At 48.3% G+C, this 12,702-nt stretch overlaps 6 protein-coding genes across 6 annotated transcripts; 3 read left to right on the forward strand and 3 right to left on the reverse strand.

Moving 5' to 3' along the window:
* Positions 1-25: 25 nt before the first annotated feature.
* Positions 26-2,182, forward strand: EDB91DRAFT_871460 (MFS general substrate transporter). The gene is made up of 14 exons (XM_041328667.1): positions 26-167; positions 221-265; positions 325-384; positions 436-606; positions 658-730; positions 786-791; positions 840-983; positions 1,045-1,188; positions 1,244-1,321; positions 1,373-1,416; positions 1,468-1,514; positions 1,570-1,709; positions 1,764-1,869; positions 1,924-2,182. The coding sequence occupies exons 1-14, from the start codon at positions 138-140 to the stop codon at positions 1,994-1,996; spliced, it is 1,161 nt and encodes a 386-aa protein (XP_041180593.1). The 5' UTR covers positions 26-137; the 3' UTR covers positions 1,997-2,182.
* Positions 2,183-3,781: 1,599 nt separating this feature from the next.
* On the forward strand, positions 3,782-6,274 carry EDB91DRAFT_1113049 (MFS general substrate transporter). Its single transcript, XM_041317834.1, has 15 exons — positions 3,782-3,810; positions 3,864-4,393; positions 4,454-4,498; positions 4,550-4,609; positions 4,668-4,680; positions 4,730-4,833; positions 4,887-4,958; positions 5,008-5,014; positions 5,073-5,216; positions 5,265-5,408; positions 5,460-5,537; positions 5,586-5,629; positions 5,688-5,874; positions 5,926-6,031; positions 6,090-6,274. The coding sequence occupies exons 2-15, from the start codon at positions 4,103-4,105 to the stop codon at positions 6,160-6,162; spliced, it is 1,368 nt and encodes a 455-aa protein (XP_041180594.1). The 5' UTR covers positions 3,782-3,810; positions 3,864-4,102; the 3' UTR covers positions 6,163-6,274.
* A 76-nt stretch (positions 6,275-6,350) lies between these two features.
* EDB91DRAFT_1327609 (nuclear pore complex assembly-domain-containing protein) lies at positions 6,351-9,069 on the reverse strand. The gene is made up of 4 exons (XM_041325251.1): positions 8,999-9,069; positions 8,553-8,939; positions 8,219-8,495; positions 6,351-8,159 (listed from the first exon to the last, which is right to left on the reverse strand). Exons 1-4 carry the CDS (start codon positions 9,005-9,007, stop codon positions 6,595-6,597), a joined length of 2,238 nt encoding a protein of 745 aa, XP_041180595.1. The 5' UTR covers positions 9,008-9,069; the 3' UTR covers positions 6,351-6,594.
* A 29-nt stretch (positions 9,070-9,098) lies between these two features.
* On the reverse strand, positions 9,099-10,329 carry EDB91DRAFT_871684 (galactose-binding domain-like protein). The gene is made up of 5 exons (XM_041328669.1): positions 9,937-10,329; positions 9,763-9,871; positions 9,650-9,710; positions 9,396-9,589; positions 9,099-9,336 (listed from the first exon to the last, which is right to left on the reverse strand). The coding sequence occupies exons 1-5, from the start codon at positions 10,245-10,247 to the stop codon at positions 9,190-9,192; spliced, it is 822 nt and encodes a 273-aa protein (XP_041180596.1). The 5' UTR covers positions 10,248-10,329; the 3' UTR covers positions 9,099-9,189.
* A 138-nt stretch (positions 10,330-10,467) lies between these two features.
* EDB91DRAFT_1047842 (galactose-binding domain-like protein) lies at positions 10,468-11,330 on the reverse strand (the record flags this gene model as incomplete). The annotated part of the gene is made up of 5 exons (XM_041313347.1): positions 10,468-10,647; positions 10,712-10,899; positions 10,956-11,016; positions 11,068-11,176; positions 11,251-11,330. The coding sequence occupies 5 exons, from the start codon at positions 11,328-11,330 to the stop codon at positions 10,468-10,470; spliced, it is 618 nt and encodes a 205-aa protein (XP_041180597.1).
* A 64-nt stretch (positions 11,331-11,394) lies between these two features.
* EDB91DRAFT_1113066 (uncharacterized protein) lies at positions 11,395-12,700 on the forward strand. Its single transcript, XM_041317835.1, has one exon. It carries the CDS (start codon positions 11,461-11,463, stop codon positions 12,478-12,480), a length of 1,020 nt encoding a protein of 339 aa, XP_041180598.1. The 5' UTR covers positions 11,395-11,460; the 3' UTR covers positions 12,481-12,700.
* The last annotated feature ends 2 nt before the right edge of the window (positions 12,701-12,702 follow it).

The raw sequence follows: 12,702 nt of genomic DNA on the forward strand, positions 1-12,702 counted from the left end.
ATGATCATTCGGAAAAACTTTCATGCGCTCAGCCACACGCGAAGCCTAGAACACAAAAGACGCGGGAGAAGATCCAACTTGCGGCGCTGTGTTGGTTCGTCTTTCTAGAGGGTTGGAATGATGGATCGAATGGCCCTATGTTGCCGAGGATTCAGGAAGTTTATGGGGTGCTTTTTCTTGTATATTGTGTCGCGACTGCTTGTTGACGTGTTTTTTTTAGGTTGGATATGCTGTTGTATCTCTGATATTCGTTTTTGCTTGTGTGGTAAGTTTGTGTCCGAGACATCCGGGCCGGTAGTGGTTCTCACTATCTGGGTTAAATAGGGTTTTATCACGGGTGCCGTGTCTAATGTGATACTGGCCGAGAGGCTAGGATTTGGAAAAGTACGCCCTTCAGACTGGGAAATTAATATAACAACCCTGACTTTTTTTAAGGTGATGGTACTAGGTGCTTCGTACAAATGTCGAGGGCTGTGTCAATTCTTAAATTCTTGCACTCCAGGTTCCGTATGTCAAGTCGTGGCATACTGTATCGAGTCCTCGGGGCCCCCCTTTCCCGCGTTTATATTTGCGTACTTTATCAACGGAATCGGACTAGCTCTACAGGCGAGTATATTTGCTTATCACCATGAACATTTACTAGACATCGTGACACAGAACGCAAATTCGGTTGCCTATGTTGCATCCATTAAAGAAAACGCTGAGCTGAAGATGGGTCTTTTCATGGCAGGTACGAATCAGGCATTTTTATGCAGATTATTCACCCCTCACTCCGAAATATGTAGCATATGGTAATTTTACCAGCACATTTTCGTAAAGTCGATGTTCACAACTCATAGCCGCCGGGGCACTTTCATCTCCTCTGGTTGCCACTCAATTTGCGCAACTACCTCGGTGGAATTTCCATTATTTTACGTCTCTTGGAATTGCGATCTCCAATACAATCGCCTTAATTATAGTCTTCCGGTTCAAGCGCCAGCGAGGTAAGGACAATCTGCATGACATGGTTTTTGATTGGTCTCTAAGAGTAATTTCATTCACCAGAATGTCTTGCGGAGATAGGCATCGTTACTGCGGATAACAGCACAAGCGAGCATAGTCATCTCAGGCAGATATTCATGAACAAAGATGTCCATCTTCTGGCAGCATTCACTTTATTCTACGTTGGAGTCGAGGTTTCTATTGGAGGTTCGTGACCGTTTATGTACACGATCTTAATTTTATATCTGACGCTCTGAAAAAGGCTGGATCGTTACCTACATTATCGATGCCAGAGGTGGAGGGCCCTCATCTGGTTATATCTCCACCGGTTTTTTCGGCGGTATGCAACAGGGCCATTCGATAGACTTCGACTTATCCTTTTATTCCGTAGGTCTCATGGTTGGTCGACTGGCCTTGCTATGGGTTAATGAAAAAGTAAATCGCTCAATTCAGCGTGGATGGACATTTTAGCTGATTTGGGGATAGATCGGAGAACGGTTGGCCATGTCCATCTACGCCGTTCTGACTATCATGTTAGTGATTCGAAAGCATGTTTGCTTTATCGCTGATATTCATTTCTGATATTAGTCTCGAGCTCGTCGTATGGTTCGTTCCATCTTTGGTCGGTGATGCAGTCGCCGTCTCCATCATTGGCGTGCTGTTGGGGCCAATGTATCCGATTGCAATGAACCATGCAGGACGCGTCCTTCCTCCTTGGTTACTTACTGGTATGTCCCGATCGGCTTACACAAGGTTGGTCATTCACAATCCCCGGGAAATAGGTGCCATCGGTTGGATCGCAGGAGTGGGGCAAGCAGGCTCTGCGCTGGTCCCGTTTATGGTAGGTGCTATCGCGCAAAATTCTGGAATAAAAACCCTGCAGCCTGTGTACGTGTTATAATAACAGTACCAAGATGTCATGATCACCTCACACCCCTTTAGATTGGTTGGCATACTTGGTCTTATGACTGCAATATGGGTGTTGGCGTCCCGTGGTTCGCGTCGTTCCGATTGAAGGTTTGAATTTTCAATCAGGTTGACAGGCTGTGTACACGCATTGTATGATGGCGATATATTGTGAGATGATAAAGTTCTATAGAGCGGTACTAGTCTGTATATAAAAGTAGAAGTATGTAGTCGTAGATATCGAGATGCTGCACGTCGTGCTGGTCCTAGCCTTGAGGCTCAAGTCCGCCATGGCAAAGGAAAACATCTTGATAATACAATTCGCTAAAGGCTAAAGTTAAAAAAACAGAGAGATGTGTGTTATGATGAAGATCTAAAGGTTATGGTATATTGTAGCCAGCGTTAGCCGCAGGTATGGATAGGTTACAGTACTTGCCGGCCTCGGGGAGTGTAGCGGACGTGTATCGGAGCCGGTCCGTGTGGAACGAATCCGGTCAGAGTGTAATGAAGCCGGGCGGAGTGGACCGGAGCAATGGGAACAAGTGGAACTTGTTACGCGAATAAGAGAGATAATATTTCAACCTTCTATCTAGTACATGATACTCTGTGCAATGTACAGTGCTCCGCGCAGTAAAGCACTCCTCCGCAGTGAATGATTTAAATAAGGTTTATAGTGCTAACCTCGTCCGGATGCGTCCTAGCATCTCCAGAGTCAAACTATCCTACAGGTCGGGTTGCTTGTCCGTCGGGGCCGGTTGGAATTGTCCTGCGGTGTCCCGGACTTGTCGATAAGTGACCGGAATCCAACAGAAGAGACTCAAAGGATGCGTTGATTCGGTCCTATCTCACCATCAATCAACATATCTTTTGAGTCCCTTCATCATGACGCACGTCTCGCAAGAGCCGATAGAGTTACATAGATGTTCTCCGAAAATAAAGAGTTTCTGTCATTCCGAAGACTAATGGCCAGTGGCCTGAACGACCTGTGGTGTGGCCTCATCAAGCACGAGAGCAATACCTCCTCCCGCTCGCATAGAGTGACCGGGTATATTGGGTGAGGAGAGACATACCATAAGCGCAAGCCGAACCAAGGTAAGCAGAGGTATCAGCATTAGAGCGCATTTACAGTTCCAGATGATGAGGGAAAAGCGGATCCTGCAAGCAAAGATAATCGATGGAAAGATTGAATTTTGGTGATGGGCCTTGAGGGAAAATCTGCATACCGCAACCGAAACATTGCCAGTCTTTGACCCAGGAAGTGTGTTCTAAGGTGAAGAGGTGGTAGTCAATGAGACTGACGCATGCAACCTTTGAGCAAAGATGCAACTTAACGGCATCCAGGCCAATGGTAGTCATATAGTTCGTTCTATCTTTGGTAGACGATGCAGTCGCCGTCTCTGTCATTGGCGTGTTCTTGGAACTTAGGGCCAATGCATCCGATTGCCATGAACCATGCAGGACGCGTCCTTCTTCGCTGGTTACTTATTGGTATGCCTCAAACAGTCTACACATAGTAATGATATGATTCCCAACTCCCGGGCCGGGGAAATAGGTGACATCGGTTAGATTGCAGGAGTGGGACAGGCAGCTCTGGTTCAAGTTTATGGCAGGTGCTATCGCGCAGAATTCTGGAATAAAAATCCTGCAGCCTGTGTATGTGTCATAATAACGGTACAAGTCATAATCACCTCATACCCCTTTTTATATTGGTTGGCATACCACTTGGCCTCGTAATTGCGTTATGGGTGGTGTCCCGTGGTTCCTGCGGGGTTCGATTAAAGGTTTGAATTTGCAATCAGGTCGTATGTATATAGATTTCATAATGGGCTTACATACTGGGATTTGGGATGCGATAGCGCGGTGTATGTATGATCCACAAGGTATCACCACACATCCTCAGATCTAGGCCTGCAAGTAAGAATGGTTAGTAAATTTTATCTACGTTTGCACTTGTTTACGTATTAGCCTATCGGCAGTCTCAGGACCGCCCGCATGATCAACAGCACTTGCGGGCCCCACGGCTTGGATCCTTTAGCTACTCGCAGCTCTTCTCAGGCAATGAATTTCTTAATATCACCCATTGGAAGATCGAGACTTTATCCCTTCGAAGTACCTGCACTGTTGCTCACTCGAACGTACTCGACCTGCAAGTCTCGTTTTCGACTCAGAGCCTTGGATTCGAGAACCTCCCCCAGGCTGTAATTCAGAACTCATTATGCAGACGACGGCGATTCCTGAAGGTCATATGGCTTCGCGCCATCCGACGGTTAACCCTCATCATGACGTTAAAGAAAGTGACAAACACAATGAAGGAATAGAAATGCAAGTGGAGTCGTCTCCAAGTGGTTCAGGGGCAGCGTCTATCTCTGACCTGAAAGCCCAAACGAAAGGTCAGCGGCTGCGCGCACGAGTGCAGTTTGCGACAGTCTGTGGGTCGATGTACCTAGCTGGATGGAATGATGGAACAACTGGTCCACTACTCCCACGGATACAGACAGTGTATGGCGTAGGTAGTTTCAAACACCTGCAGTTATCTCTGAAGCTGACTGTCCTATCATCCTAACAGCTGGATTTCGCTGTCGTATCTCTGATATTCGTGTTCGCATGCGTTGTACGATTTCACTGCTGTACAAGAATCACTAATTTCTGAGTTACGGGATAGGGCTTCCTATCTGGAGCGTTCGCAAATCTATATCTAGACGGTAAATTCGGCTTTGGGAAGGTAAGTCATCCGATTCGATGATTGTTTTTTGAGATCTGAGGTAGGCTTCGTGGTCTAGGTGATTGTGCTAGGTAAGACCACGTACTACACTGAGGTCGTAGTTGCCTTATTATTGCTCAGGATCAGCATGTCAAGTCATAGCATATGCAATAGAATCAGCTGCCCTGCCATTTCCTGCATTCGTGCTAGGTTACGCCATCAATGGCTTTGGAATGGCTTTACAGGTAAGTAATACAAGTGGAATGGATTCTACGACCCAAATGGACCTTGGAACTAGGACGCGCAATCGAATGGTTATGTGGCCAGTCTCAAGGATAACCCCGAGACGAAAATGGGGATCCTCCACGCGGTAAGTGTTGTCCTGAACGTGAATTCTCGATTTATCTCACTATTGAAAGGTATACGGTAAGTTACGCCCCCTTCTGTGCGGTGCAACGTAAACCCGTGATTGATTTTCGTTCAGGAGCTGGCGCTTTGTCGTCTCCTTTGGTAGCAACGCAATTTGCTCAGCTCCCGCATTGGTCATTTCACTACCTGTGCAGCCTCGGTATCGCATTCATAACCACTGTGTCGTTGATAGTAGTCTTTGGGCTGAAAACACAGGATGGTATGATAAGCACTCATATTATCGAGGAAATGGCTAAACAACCCACAGAGTGCCTCGCTCAGATTGGACAGCCAGCAGGTGAAAAGGGAACGAGTGAAAGTAGCCAGTTCAAGCAGATATTGGGGCTCAGAGAAGTGCACCTCCTTGCCTTCTTTATATTGGTGTATGTAGGAGTGGAGGTCACTGTAGGTGGTGAGTACGTAACTTGAGTGCGAAAGATGTTCACTCAGAATGGTGCTCTAGGCTGGATGGTGACGTACATCATCGATGTGCGCGGAGGAGGTCCGAGTTCGGGATATATCTCATCAGGATTTTTTGGAGGTAAGCTTTTTCAGTTATGCTAGGGGGTTCAACTATATATTTTAATAGGTCTTATGCTTGGCCGTGTCGGTCTTTTGTGGGTGAACAAAAAGGCAAGCCACTATCCCGTCCATATAGGATGCGACGTTAATGGATGCCAACAAATCACAGGTCGGCGAACGTCGTGTCTTGTTCATTTACGCCATCCTTGCAATTGGGCTGGAGCTAATAGTATGGCTGGTACCTTCACTCATTGGTGGAGGCGTGGCGATCGCATTAATCGGTGTGATTTTGGGACCGATGTACCCCATCGCTATGAATCACACAGTACGTATCCTCCCTGGGTGGCTCGTCACAGGTAATTCCGTGTTTAGTAGCATGAGTATGGTCAACTGAAACCTGAATGTAGGATCGATCGGCTGGATAGCAGGCTTCGGACAGGCAGGTTCCGCGCTTTTCCCGTTTTTGACAGGGATCATTGCATCTAAGACGGGAATCAAGAGTTTACAGCCATTGTGAGTGTTCCTATTAAATAGTTTGCTTGTGCCAAGACCGATTATTTGTGGACCAAAGACTCATTTCGATGATGGCGTTCATGACCATCTTATGGGCTTTGGTGCCAAGAACTGCTAGAAGAGCTGCATGATATATCTCAGCTGGCGGTGTGTCTTGTAGACGGTTTGACATGTGCCGATAGATTGCTCTCGCATCTTAATGACCTCGTTATGAACAAATTAAACATCCCCCTGAGTTTTCCCTCGGTGTTCGTGATTTTCGGCAGGTTATTGCCCATTGTCACAAAAACATAAGCGTAGGCTTAGGAGCTTGACATCTCATTGCTTCACCATCCATGTCGAAAAGTCGGGTGCCTGATATCTTCCTTCTGTTGGTCCAGGGAAGACTAAATTTCTCGTGCTAGAATAAAACCAAATGGTAAACATGAACGCGCAGGGAAATGATACCTTCGTCAGCACCAACATTAGTTAGCCACAACACACAACGAGTATGACCACAGATAGCAAGGGTATGGAAATACTGAAAACTATGGAAGTCGACTGCACTCAACACGACTACAATCTCAACTTTTAACGGCTTTTCTTCTTGAGCTACTCCGTGTCGCAGAGGCCGCACCAGCACTCGCCGTCGAAGTTCGCATGCTTTTCCTAGTTTTGGTCGTCCTCACAGGAGGCGATAACGGTTCTGGTGACATGGAAGCTACTGACGAAGTCGTCGACAACCTGGACGACCGGCGTGCAGGCGTCTTTTCGTCCTTTGCAGGTTTAGCTTTAGTTGAGGCGCCTGTTCGGGTTTTACGAGTGAGAGAGGGCGGCAAGGGAGCAACATCATCTTCATCCTGCTCTTCCTCCTCGTCAAGTAAGGAGCCAGGTATGCTCTGTGTGGGAGCAGGGCCCTTGATATTATCTTTACGGGAACTGACGGTTTTGCTTCGAGAGCTGGGTGAATGCGCACGGGGCTGAGACCGACGGGCGCCGCGTTGTTGCGGAAAGGCGTTTCTGCGAGGGGAACCAACATCGCTTTCGTCCTCGTCTTCATCATAAAATGCGCCTGGAGGCGCACGTTTCTTGGTTTCTGCCTGCTTAGACGCGGGCGCACGGGTGCGGTGCTCAGGTGAGGCTGCGCTCTTGTTGCCGAACACGGAGAAGGCAAGCTCAGGCGCATCATCCACATCGCCCGGCATGGTAGTGACGTCGCCGTCTTCATGGGTGATGAAGGCATTGTCGTCATCAGATTCCATGCTGATATCATCTTCCTCGCGAGTATGAGGCCGTGTGGCCACTTCTTCCGTATGAAGTGCACGACTCGTTCCATTCGGTGCTGGAGGTGGTTTGTAGAACGCATTTGGTGCCTGTTTGGCACTACCAGTCTTCTCAAAGAGTGACGTAGTTGGAGCGCTCGATGCATGCATAGCCTTCGATAAGGCGGTGCTGTGCGCGAACGTGATTCCGGATGGGCCCACGAGGGGGACAGGCGGCGCAGAAACGGGTTTGCGGGGTGGAAGCTGAGCGAAGGGCGATGCAGCGGGAGGCTTTTGGGACGATGAGGAGGAGAAGAGACTGCCTGGAACAGAGCCAACAAGTGATGATTTTGGCTCAAGACGGCCAGAACCAGAAAGACTGGCATGCTTTTCGGGAAGTCGGGGAGTCAGACTGTCCGTTCTACGAGGGGAAGCCCCATTCAGAGAACTCGTAGATGGAATCTCCTCCCATGACATGCTGAGATCGCCTAGAGGTGCTCTGGGCTTCGGAGGCGCAGGTTTCGCTAACTGGGGCATCGGGGCAGGAACCAGCGTACTCGGCTGGCCAAGCTCGTTCTCCAGCGACGTCCTTTCTACATATGTCATATTCGCCAAGATATCATCCATCATCTTCTTCCTCTCTCGTGCAGCTTTGACAACCTCTGTACCCGCAGACCCTGCCACAGAGAACTGACGGTCTAGTTTGATGGCTGCAGCAAAGTCTCCACTTTGGACGAGTCGGACACAGACAAGGTCTTGTGCTATGGCAATAGAAGCTGATGGAAGGTCATGCGGGGGTTTGAGAGCATATGCATGGAGTAGAGACTGTTCCATAGAGGATAGAGGGAATGCCACGAGTTGTGCCAACGGTCCAGGGCGTGGTTTGGCTGTTACAAAACACTTAACATCAACAAGGGTCACAAGGAATGTCGGTCGGTTTACGCACGCGAAAGACACCACTCTAAGAGCTTATGGAGTAGCCGTGAACGTGTGTCAGAGGAATCAGGAAAAGTGCGTTGGAATTGCCATGCATCCCAAAGACTCGAGTTAGCAAGTGCGAGCGCATACATATCAATGTCGTCAGGTTCCACGAGCGGGGGCTTGGCGGTGCGGACATATTTCACGATGAGTGGGGACGGGTTCTCGGATAATGAGAGCGCTTGCATAATTTTGGATGCATAGTCCCTATTAAGTCGAGCATCTGATAGTATTGACACTGCTTTCTGGATCGCCCGTGATTAAAGGTCAAAGAAACTATGATACTAAAGAGCATGACATACCTCGACATGGATGCCAGTGTCCAGATGCCAATATGCATCTGCAAGGGACACAAACTGTGGTGGAATACACCTCTCCTCCGCGAAAGTAGCCTCTCGTCCGTCTTGAAACCACTTCAAGAGGATGTAAACCAAGCAGTCCTTCTTCAAGCTGTCATAACTCGAGCCATTGATGACATCCAACAGCCTGTGGAGTGAATGTAGGTCTGTGGGCGGATACAACATGTCTGGTTGACGAATACCGCCACGTATGAGCAGAACGTCAAAAATGAGGATGTCGGCCATCTGCGCGCGTCGGGATTCTATCTCTGCAGACCTGGTGGTTGTCCAAGGAAATTCGTGTGCCGTTCCGAAAAGCGGGAGCCAGCTCGAGACCACATTTCTATCTTCCTGAGGGAGTACAAGACAGAAGTCAAGCAAGGCTACGGATCGCACTTGAGGGTACTCACGATGTCCATGCCACTTTGTAATGAACACGCCTAAGCTGCCTCAAACCTTGTGGTTTCCGACATCTTCAACAAAGCGTTGCTGAGGTAATCTATTTTGATGAAAACGGAAAATTAACCCCTGATATATGTAAGGTCGTGGAAATATGGCCAGTGGTAGGTAAAAGTACATCTGGTTTGTGCCCCTGCTATTCCTACGCAAGACGATCCGTGATGGATGCATCAGCTGCATTTGCAAAAGGTACCTCTGAATCTGGCTTATTTGCTCCCTCTTTCCGTGAAATCTGCACATCTCCTTTGAATCCGAGATAGTAAATGCGAGAAATTCCAACTGACTCGCGCTTTTAAGTTATTCAGTTTACTTATCTTCGTCATGGGGAAAATAACATAAGTGACTTACGAAGTGTAGGCTCAATGAGTGAACATTGGTAAATGCTCTAGCTTTCACAGGATACTCAACCACTTCATGAGTCTCGCCCGGATCTATGAGACTGATGCAGAAATTGGGCTTTGTATTTTCAGCGTCGCTGATGCCGATGATGTTTGGGTAATTCGCGTACACCCTGAGTTGGCGCGGTGTAGCATTACCTCTGCCTGTACGTATGATGGCCATGTAGCAATCCATACATCAAGTTTAAAGAAGCGTTTAATCACCTAACTTGAGTAGAATAGACTTGACGCGCACGTTCTGTGCGAAGGATACATATATGAACATCTCCAGAACGTCATTGATCGAACTGAATCTCTCCTGAGAGGATGCGGCTCACATGATCATCTGCGTCGGATTCTGCATATATAGTGGTATCCTCATGTTCACTCCATGGCTTAATAATCGCTTTCGCCAGCTGTGGTATTACCAGGTTGAGCCCATGTACACTTGATATTTACCCAAAATCAGATGTCTTTTAAACTGCGATGAGGGAATGTAAATGAATGCTTACTTCTCTCTGTCAATCAACGGGTACAGGTTTAACGGCGACTTTTCCCCGCTGATATTTGTGGCGAGGGGGCTGTGTCCCGCCACTACGGTCGAGGTAAGTGGTTCACTGAAACCATCTCGAACTTCCGAATCACGGTCGGAGTCCTCGGACCAATCATCATCATCCTGTGGTTGGCTTGCAACCTCGACAATGATGTCAGCAAAGAACCTGTCTTCATCTGCGGCTCGCTGCCGCTTGACGGTTTGACGAGGCATGGTATAAGATTGAGGGAAAAGTGAATTCAAACTCAGGAAGGCAGGTTCTTTCATCATATCTGAATCATCACAGCCTATCACAGCCCATCACAGCCTGGTGTGTTCACACTTTGAATGTGGTAACCAAGGATTTCGCAAGCCAATGCAAGGCTGTACAGTGCAACTTCATGGCCCCGCATGCGTCAAGGATATCGGTTGACTGGTGGCCACAAACTCGGGGTCAGTCACGGTCAGTCATGAAACGTGGATCATACAAATCCAAGGCAGGGAAATTACATCACCGGGCAGTAGTCTGTTGCCCTCCTGTCTTCTGTGCAAGGCGATCTACAAGGGGTGCATCAGCCGCATCAGCAGCAGGTACCTCTAACTTATTTGTTCCCTCTTTCCGTAGAGTCCGCACATCTCCCTTGAATCCCAGGTAGTAGATGCGAGAAAGCTCTCCACCAACTGAATCGCCCTAAAACATATTCAGTTCATCGATTTTTGACCATGAGGGTCTGATGAGGGTGGACATGACTTACGAAGTACAAGCTCAAGGAATGAACACTGGAAAATGCTGCAACCTTCAAAGGGTATTCAACCACTGCAGTCTCGCCCTCCAAGAGACTGATGTTTAAATGCGGGTTTGTGTTTTCAGCGTCGCTGAAATCGATGATGTTGGGGTAATTCGCATACACCCGGAGGTGGCGGGGTGTAAATTCACCTCTGCCTGTACGTATGATGGCAATCTAATGCTGACATCAAATTCATAAGAGTACCAATCACCTAATTTGAGTATAATAGACTTAACGCGCACGTTCTGTGCGAAGGGCACATGTATGATCATCTGCAGCAAGTTATTGGTCAAAGTGGATCTTTTATCAGATACACAGCTCACTTGATCATCTACACCGGAGTCTGCATATACAGTGGTATCCTCACGCTCACTCCACGGTTTGATGACTGCTTTAGCCTGCTCTGGTATTGCCAAGTTGAGCCCATGTACGCTTGATAATAGTATTTCGTCAAAATCAGACATCGTCGCGAAAAAGTACGCTGCGATAAGTCAATAAATGCTTACTTCTCTCTGTCGATCAGCGGGAACAAGTTTGAAAGGTCCGTCCCACTTAAATCTGCAGCTAGAGAGTTGTGTTCCTCCATCACCGTCGTGGTCAATCACATCAATGAATATCAAACGCGCATGTTCGACCTAAATTGGCACAAACCAAACAACGACAAATGCTTTGAACGCCTTCGAAATGAAATTTCTGCCTCAACGCGTTCAAAGCAAATGCACAGACTTGCAAGAGCCAGCGTCTCCTCCGCATTTCGACGGCCTCCAACTCATTCGTGCCGCATATTTCTGTGTAGACCGTTGCCTTCATCCTTGAGACAGGTATCCACCGATCCCTCGTCGGCCGGTTCACCTTCAAATTCTTCGCCGCTCAATGCATTGCCAGAATCACATACACAAGAGGTAGAGGCTATTGAGGAGGAAGGGATCAATCATGCCTTTCCAGACGTCATGAAACCAGATCCTCTTCATGACGACCTTTTAGCCATGGAATTCCCTGCTACCAAACGCACACCGCACGCGAACCGCGTCATAATCCGCAGCGTCTATGAACAACGTGTTAATCAGGTGCTAGAAACAGGCGGTGCAGAGAAGTCAGAGAATGGTGCCGAAGAAGAAGAAGACGCTGATGAAGAAGGCGAAGTCTCTCCGCTTGCACACCTCCCTCTTAGCCGGGCAGCTCTCGATAAGCTTTACAAATTTCAGCTCATTTCGCGGCGCATCACGCAACAGACGGGGAAGGGAAAAATACACCGACAATATGCGCTTGTTGTTGTGGGGAATGGAGATGGGCTAGTGGGGTATGGAGAGGGCAAGGACGAAGAACTGCCGAGAGCATCCGACAAGGCATTCGCTGCTGCCGTCCGCAATATGGACTACGTTGAGCGCTTCGAGAAGCGTACGGTGTGGACGGACATGGAAACTAAACTCGGCTCCACGCATATTATCCTACGACCGCGTCCTGTTGGTTTCGGATTGCGCTGTAATCCAAACGTGCACCAGGTGCTCAAAGCAGCAGGCATCAAGGATGCCAGTGCAAAAGTATGGGGCAGCCGTAATCCACTCAACGTCATCAAGGCTCTATTCAGGGTGCTGCAGGCTGGGAACGCGCCGTTGTCTATGGGTGATGGCTTTGGAGGGAAGGCCAAGAAGCTCGATAAGGGATCTGGACTGCGTAACAAGAGTGCTGTAGAACGCGATCGTGGGCGGAAGCTCGTGGATCTTAGGACGTACTGATTTGGGGTGCCGTTAGCTTCATTCCCGTGTTTTGGCGTCCCTGCTTTGTGGCATTATTTCCCGCGGAATAAATTGATTGGCTCAGTACGTTCTCTTACTCGACGTTCCTGCAGCGCCCAGCTATGATCGAAACCCGAGGCGAAGGTTAGTGGTAAGTTCAGGAAGACCCCCTTGAGCTGACGTCCGAAATTAAATTCTGTGCTTGGTGAGTAAGACAAACTG

Source organism: Suillus paluster (assembly GCF_016628075.1).
Source record: "Suillus paluster strain FC165 chromosome Unknown EDB91scaffold_9, whole genome shotgun sequence".
Lineage (NCBI taxonomy): Eukaryota > Fungi > Basidiomycota > Agaricomycetes > Boletales > Suillaceae > Suillus > Suillus paluster.

Coding starts and splice junctions, on each gene's coding strand:
- EDB91DRAFT_871460 (XM_041328667.1), top strand. CDS start 138: ATGTTGCCGAGGATTCAGGAAGTTTATGGG. Junction 1,189..1,243: donor AGTCGAGGTTTCTATTGGAG/GTTCGTGACCGT, acceptor GCTCTGAAAAAG/GCTGGATCGTTACCTACATT. Junction 1,417..1,467: donor TGCTATGGGTTAATGAAAAA/GTAAATCGCTCA, acceptor ATTTGGGGATAG/ATCGGAGAACGGTTGGCCAT.
- EDB91DRAFT_1113049 (XM_041317834.1), top strand. CDS start 4,103: ATGCAGACGACGGCGATTCCTGAAGGTCATATGGCTTCGCGCCATCCG. Junction 5,217..5,264: donor TGGGCTGAAAACACAGGATG/GTATGATAAGCA, acceptor AACAACCCACAG/AGTGCCTCGCTCAGATTGGA. Junction 6,032..6,089: donor ATCAAGAGTTTACAGCCATT/GTGAGTGTTCCT, acceptor TGTGGACCAAAG/ACTCATTTCGATGATGGCGT.
- EDB91DRAFT_1327609 (XM_041325251.1), bottom strand. Junction 8,496..8,552: donor ACACTGGCATCCATGTCGAG/GTATGTCATGCT, acceptor CGGGCGATCCAG/AAAGCAGTGTCAATACTATC. Junction 8,160..8,218: donor CTTAGAGTGGTGTCTTTCGC/GTGCGTAAACCG, acceptor GTTTTGTAACAG/CCAAACCACGCCCTGGACCG.
- EDB91DRAFT_871684 (XM_041328669.1), bottom strand. CDS start 10,247: ATGATGAAAGAACCTGCCTTCCTGAGTTTGAATTCACTTTTCCCTCAA. Junction 9,711..9,762: donor AATCCGACGCAGATGATCAT/GTGAGCCGCATC, acceptor GACGTTCTGGAG/ATGTTCATATATGTATCCTT. Junction 9,590..9,649: donor GTCTATTCTACTCAAGTTAG/GTGATTAAACGC, acceptor TCATACGTACAG/GCAGAGGTAATGCTACACCG.
- EDB91DRAFT_1113066 (XM_041317835.1), top strand. CDS start 11,461: ATGCACAGACTTGCAAGAGCCAGCGTCTCCTCCGCATTTCGACGGCCT.